Source organism: Oratosquilla oratoria, chromosome 36, assembly GCF_046742065.1.
Source record: "Oratosquilla oratoria isolate Oo_2021 chromosome 36, ASM4674206v1, whole genome shotgun sequence".
Classification (NCBI taxonomy): domain Eukaryota; kingdom Metazoa; phylum Arthropoda; class Malacostraca; order Stomatopoda; family Squillidae; genus Oratosquilla; species Oratosquilla oratoria.
The window spans coordinates 29,131,718-29,139,217 of record NC_134812.1 but is presented as its reverse complement, the minus strand read 5'-3'; the positions used below and the strand labels follow the sequence as shown (position 1 = coordinate 29,139,217).

General features: G+C 41.3%; 2 protein-coding genes across 2 annotated transcripts; both read left to right on the top strand.

Annotated features, from left to right (window-relative positions):
- Positions 1–1,955: 1,955 nt before the first annotated feature.
- On the top strand, positions 1,956–2,688 carry LOC143019202 (uncharacterized). Its single transcript, XM_076174896.1, has one exon. The coding sequence runs from the start codon at positions 1,988–1,990 to the stop codon at positions 2,516–2,518; it is 531 nt and encodes a 176-aa protein (XP_076031011.1). The 5' UTR covers positions 1,956–1,987; the 3' UTR covers positions 2,519–2,688.
- Positions 2,689–6,079: 3,391 nt separating this feature from the next.
- On the top strand, positions 6,080–6,761 carry LOC143019205 (uncharacterized). Its single transcript, XM_076174899.1, has one exon. The coding sequence runs from the start codon at positions 6,191–6,193 to the stop codon at positions 6,743–6,745; it is 555 nt and encodes a 184-aa protein (XP_076031014.1). The 5' UTR covers positions 6,080–6,190; the 3' UTR covers positions 6,746–6,761.
- Positions 6,762–7,500: the final 739 nt, after the last annotated feature.

Below are 7,500 nucleotides of genomic sequence, written 5' to 3'. Positions count from 1 at the left end.
AATCGAAATGAAAATAGTCCGGTCGGCGGGAACGAGGGCGGAATCAGAGCCCAACCGGCCGGCAAGAACTACAGGAAATGCTGGAAGCCGGCGAAAAAAAAAAAAAAGACCAAACCAAACCAAACCAAAACAAACCAAACCTAACCTAATATAATTTAACCTATCCTAATCTAACCTAGCCTAATTCAACGTAACCTCCCCTCCCCTAACATCCCCTAACCTGAGCTTAAACCTAAACATAGGTCTAACCTTAACCCAACTAAACAATATGCACTACCATCTCCCCCATATGAACAATGACACCATCTCCCCCGCCCCTTGAGTAGAGGAGTGTGGAGGAGTTTCTTTTGCGACTTCAAGGTGTCTCCTCTGGAATTCCTTTCTTGTCCGTGCCTGGGTTCCCCACACCTACGCTATTGCCGAAAGAAATTTTTTCGTCCTCATTTGTCATTATGTTTTCCCAGACCGGGATGTCTAATTTGTTCTTTCTGGCTGAATTATAATTATTTTTATATATATGATAGTGGAGTTACATTTTTATAATCAAATTACCACTAGGAGTCGTAGGGGAATGGTTATTATTATATATATATTTTTTTTCATCTTGATCCCAAACGGGAGACTCCTGGTGTTGGACTGAGAATCACCGTCGGTTGGGCCAGGAGGAAGCCTCTGCAGGGAAGAGGACCACTTACCACGAAATAAGCGACCCCTGCGGTGGTTGGAGGTGATCAATTGGACAATGAAATTGTAGTGCCAATTATCACGTCCACATGGCACCAAGGGAAGCTGAAGAGGACGAGTCATAAGCGGTGGGATAGAAGAGGAGCTGAAGGAAGGGAGGAACGAGAATGGAATTGTATATCATTACGAGGATAGATCTCTCAACAATCATAAAAAGAAAGAAAAAATGCTGTGAAAATGAGAAGTTTATGGTAGCAAATTAGATCCAAGTGCTCGAAGAGTCAGGTTTAATAGAAGTCAACGGTTTTATCATTATAACTGATGTATTTTACAATACGATCACGAAGGGACTTCCAATGTGCCGTTCCATCTAAGATAATTATAATTAAACTTATATACGCCAGGATAGACAATCATATCACACTACGCACACATTCCTAAATTGTGATTTTTATCAATGTAACTTTGACAAAAATACTACTTTACTTGTGACATGGTAAACAATATATCTAAAAGAGTAAGAGGACTTGATTCGCGTCCCGGTAAGTGGTAGGCAACATATCATGTCACACTTTCGTGACTTTTCAACCTTTCCCTGCCATAGCAGATATTAGAAATAGAATTGAATAGTGCTGCAATTCAGCGCTAATGCCAAGGCAGTATGATCGATTTGAATATACTGGCTTTAAATTGCGTTCACAGCCATATGTGTTTCAACAGGCCTAAAACTCAAGATACTCTTCTCATCGTACAGACCCCTTTCTAAAGTCAGATTAAGTCTGAGTGAGTGATGAAGGAGAAAGACTGTACCATCTGCAGTGTACCAAAATGGCCGAACGCATGCTCGCGTGAGTGTGCTTGCACGTATACAGGTACAACTACGAATGCGAGTGCGTGTGTAGATGTGGGTGCAAGGGCGCATGTACCTTTGCGAACTTTCAAAAGAAACATTGGAAATGAACCTGTGCTCCCGATTGAATTTCGCAAACCATAGCTGGGGAACAACCGAAGACGATGACGTTAGTCTAAAATCCCCTTTGAACTCTGAGCAAAACCGGGGGAATCCCGCTCCATTCCATGCGAGCTAGTGCACGAAGAGGACGAGGGAGGAAGGGAGGGGGGAGAGGTGAATAGCGTTGCGCACCATATAAGCCACCGCAGACGTGGACGGACACACTTGGCCTTAAATTGCAACAAGAGGACGTAGTGTCCCTCATCTTGTCAGCGCATCCACTCTTTTCAGTAGAAAACTACTTCTTGGAAGAATTTTCGATTGATCACGTGATATTCTCCAACCTGCAGAATGAAAGTCCTATGTGCCTTACTCATGTCCTACCTCGTCTTGGTGGCGGGTAAACACCTTAAAGGTGGTGCTGCGAGCGGAAGTGGCGGCGCTACAAATACTCGATTCTTCGGAGGACGTCCCCATCATGCACAGGGCCTTCCCTTTGGGGCACCTGGATTAGGAGGTGCTGGTCACTTCGGAGGGAGACCTCATGACGGAAGACCTCCTTTCGGTCACCAAGGCGTCGGTCACGGGATTGGCGGTGGAATTGTTCCTCCTGTCGCCCCCAGTAGCAACTGCCGTTATTGGTGCAAGACTCCTGAAGGAGCGGCCTACTGCTGTGAGAGCAACAACCAACCAGCTGACCCCATCGCCACGCAATTCGTGAAGCCCGGTCAGTGCCCACCCGTCAGGCCCGTGTGCCCACGCATCTTCGGACCTCCCATCACCTGCTCGAATGACGGAGCGTGCAGTGGCGTGGACAAGTGCTGCTTCGACAGGTGTCTTGGAGAGCACGTGTGCAAGGCGCCTCTTGGATATGGACGATAATAATCTTTTAAAGTAGCTCATCATAAGAAGCTTGGGGCCTCAGCCGAGGCTTTTGCTCTGCATCATCACTCAATCCAACCTATTTATTTCATAGTTATGGAGACGATACAACGTGTGTTTATGCATAATCCAAAGATACATATCTATTTTGAATAAAAATCAAACTCGTATCATGTATATTTGTAACCTCTTATTTGAAACACGGATTCTATGTTGCTACAAAAATCAATTTCCTGTCTTGTCATTAGAGACCCATGCTCAATTTTTAATGGCATCTTGAAGCACGGCACAGTACCTCTTGACCTCAGCTTTTGTCAACACTGACACAGTAATGAGCTCTGAAGGCTGGAAGTTTCTAACAATGAAAGAAAATAATCTTATTTTTTTTCTGTAACTGTTACCAAAGAGTTGGTCGAGATTGTCTCTTACCCTGTGTAGAATGGGAAATTGTCTCGACTAAATGAAATTGGATACTATTTGTATCACGTCAGTTGACAATTGTATACTTTTCATTGATTTGGTGGAGTTAATTTGGAGGACATTTTGAAAGAGTTTGTCACAAGTAGATTAAGGAAAACTGAGATGTTATCCTTAATCTGCTCGTTCACGTTTTGACTGACCTGTGTTTTTTTGTGTGTGTGTGAGTGTGGTAGTGTGTGCGTGTATGTATGTGTGTGTATGTATGTATTTTTATGTGTGCGTGGTTGATCGTGCGCTTGGTCGTGGACTCTTCACAAAGGTATTTTTCAAATCATTGTATCATTTTAAAATTTTGAAGAATTTTATGTATTACTTGGATAATGTTCCTTAAATATTTGTCATTATTTCCATAAATTCTATGTTATTCAACATGTACCCTTAGGTGCGAAGCCCTCTTGTAGAGTATTTGAACACAAGAAGAAATCGTGCATCAACTCCTTATACCTTCTTCGTCAATTCGCTATTCATATCTTCGGATTTTCTGACCCTGTCCGATAATTCTCTCTTTAAAGTTCAGATTCAAACATTATCTTTAGAAGTACTTAAACAAGGATGTACCTGGCTGCATTAGATTCAGTAAAATTCCTTCCTGTCGGGTCCTTGAGACTTTGTGATGGTCAATTACATGGGAGTTATCTTCTGAATTGATAATACCATAGTCCCCCAACCCCTTGTTACTGTCCTGTACTATTTTTCCGAATATTCACTTTCTTTTCTCGCCTACCCTGTGGTAGTGGGAAAGAATGCTGCCACCAAGTTTTCCCACTTGAATCGTACGAGGTGACAAAAAATTGGACGGGGATAGGACTAGGAACCCTACTACCTGTAGCTCCAGAGGGGATATTCCTAAAAAAAGTAAAGGCATAAGAGGGTCATAGGAAGTACTTTGTAAATATCTCTTAAATTCATCATACATCGATTAATTTATAGTGCCCTCCGAGTAGCTTACATAGAAGGAATTTCTCAATCTAAAAATGCCTAAACCTTAGATATATAACGAGTTAAAATGCAAATTTTCTTCCTGTGAGAAAATTGCCCAATTCTAGCTCCAGAGCCAAAATCTATAATAATCAAATCTAAGCAGCCTAATCCTAAGGAGAAGTCAGTTTTAAGTAGGCTTTTGGTCCCAAAAAGTGTCACTATTTTTTCAGATTTTTTCATCTTTATTTCCAAATTTTGATTGGTCTACTCTACAAAACCTGAAATGTGATACAAAAATGGTTACGATACCACACCCTAATACATACATATATACATTCATACATACATATATACATACATACATACATACATACATACATACATACATACATACATACATACATACAAGAAGAAAGCATGTTTATGGAAAATGATTGTATAATTTTACCAAATGTTGAAATATTTCACCAACAGGACGGAGCGATCAAGGACCATTATTCAAAATATCACAATAGAAATATTGACAGAGACACCTTAGTTCAATGTACCAAAATTATTGCGTACAATGAGGACCCTAGAAGGTTGAAACTCTTGGAGGCATTCCACATCAGGGACTCTGCCCCCACTATAAATATTCAGTCGGACATGACGTCCAGCATTAAGCTGTACAGTAGCGCTAACCTGAGACATCGCTACATTGAGGTCCCCTCTCCCCCTCCCCTCCTACCCCCCACTCCCCCACCACTCAGACGATCAGCCAGACTCCGTAATGGGAACTCGGATAGCAGTTTATGTATTTAAACCTTTCTCTCTCTCTATCATTTGTACTTTCCTTGTAGACGTAACAATAACTCTCGTTATATATCTTTTGTTCTACCTGTATATTTGTATTTGTATTTTTGTAATTTATTTTGTAACTTATATGTACCAACATTTGTATTCATTATTGCAGAAATTTTGTCAATCCTGATGATGTCTCTTTGAAGACGAAAGCTCGAGAATATTAAATGGAAAACTTTGGAGAACTTGTATCAGCTCACCCTACAACTGGAAAAAAGTTGATAAGACAAATAGAAAACATTAAGATAAGTTTAACAATTGTCAGAATGCTGTCGTATTTAATTCTACATGCATCAAAGAAAACCTGCTTCCTTACTCACGAATATATATATATATACATATATATATATATATATATATATATATATATATATATATATATATATGCTCACTTCCAGCCTGCTGTCACTCTCTCCCCTTGTACATCTCATCACCTTACATTTGCCCACATTTATCTTCAGTTTCCATTTTTCACGCACCTCAAACTCTGTCACTAACTTCCATAATCCCTCCTCTGATCCTGCTACAAGCGCAGTGTTTTCAGCAAACAACTATTGGGTTATTTCCCACTTTTCTTAATTTTCTTTAACCATCTCCAACTCCTGACCCAATCCATGTATAGATTGAACAGCCAGGGCGACATAACACATCCCTGACGAAGTCCAACCATTACCTCAAATCACTCACTCACTCTCTCCATTTCTAATCCTAACACAAGCCCTACTACTCTCGTAAAAACTCTTGACTGCTCTTAAAAGGTTTCCTCCTATCCCATACATCTGCAGTAGCTCCCACATTGCCTTCCTGTCTACCCTGTCGTAAGCCTTTTCCAAATCCATAAAAGCCCAAAAAACATCCTTACCTTTTCATATATATACATATATATATATTTATATATATATATATTTATATATATAAATATATATGTATGTATGTATGTATATATATATATATATACATATATATATATATGTATGTATGTATATATATATATATATATATATATATATATATATATACACGAGTATGAAACACGTGCGTGTGTTGATATATTCGCCTATATAGCAACTAAGTGAACCCCTCGTCAAACTCTGAAGACTTTACACATTTATAACCCTGTTTCCAGGAAATATCTGTTATGACGTAGAACAGAAAATCCCCTGGAGTAGGAGGTGAGGCAAAGCGGAGGGAATACCAGTTCTTTAAAACTGAGAGTAGGAAACGGGGAGGTGAGGAAGGGGGTGGAGGGAGGGAATAGTGGGACCGGTATCTGATATATAAGCATAGGCGGGACGAGAGCAGACACACACGACCTTCTAGCTTCATCTGCGCAACACAGCGAGTAAACAGCCGAGCATCATATACGCCTTATTTTCCCGCAGAAGTTTTCCTTGTGAAAGGTTTCTACTCTGCTAATCACTGACCTTCATAATGAAAGTCCTGTGCGTCCTGCTCATGTCCCTCGCCTTGGTGGCGGGTAAGAAACTCAAAGACGACAAGGGTAATGCTGCGAGTGGAAGTGGTGGAGCTGCAGGTACTCGATTCTTTGGAGGACATCCTCCTCATGCACAAGGTCCTCCCTTCGGAGCCCCTGGTCTTGGAGGTGCTGGTCACTTCGGAGGGAGACCCCATGTCGGAAGACCTCCTTTCGGTCACCAAGGCCATCCCGTAGTCGGCGGTGTCGGTCACGGGATCGGCGGTGGAGTTGTTCCTCCTGTCGCCCCCAGTAGCAACTGCCGTTATTGGTGCAAGACTCCTGAAGGAGCGGCCTACTGCTGTGAGACCAACAACCAACCAGCTGACCCCATCGCCACGCAGATCGTCAAGCCCGGTCAGTGCCCACCAGTGAGGCCCGTGTGCCCACGCATCTTCGGACCTCCCATCACCTGCTCGAATGACGGAGCTTGCAGTGGCGTGGACAAGTGCTGCTTCGACAGATGTCTTGGTGAGCACGTGTGCAAGGCGCCTCTTGGATATGGACGATGAAAGGCTAAGGTCTCCTTCCCAATATTCTTCTCTATAATTTTGTACAAAAAAATCTATTTATTGCAAATAAATTGTTAATTACATTCACTGTCTTTGTTGTAACCTTCAAATCTAACCTACGAAATTCCTGGAACCGTGAATGTTTATTTCATGACTGGTGTTTCTTGTAAAGTTAGTATGAAAGAGTGTGCCCCAGGAAGTGGTCAGCTATTGCAGTTAAAGACCTCCACCTTTGTCAGGGGCTCGTGACGGCCACCGATAGTCACCTAAGTTCATGTTGGGGTCATTTTGATTTCCAGTGCATCAGAGAAGCAAGATACTATTGCAAGAGTTTTTCCTCTGGAAACGATATCGCTTTTGAAAATAAATTAATAGATAAACGAATAAGTAAAAGACGTCCCCGGAGGGCATTCTCTCCAATCACCTTTGCAACTGAGAAGGATTTAGCTTGAATCTCAACGGCACATATTGACCATCATTTAGTCGGGTCAGTTGAGGGAAAAAGTGATTAAGACAACAGATCTTAATTGTTATAGTTAAGATTTACTCGATAATGATGCCAACTATGATAGACTAATGGTCGGTAGTAAGTTATTATTGGACATTGAATTTAATTTTGGATGTGTTTATAGTAGAATGAATAAAAATATCCATTTGTCAGGCATCATTCTCTACTAATCGGAGTGCTCAACTTGTTATTTTTTTTACACACCAGCGGCCATTGTCCCCTACATAGATTTTGTTGTGAATAAATT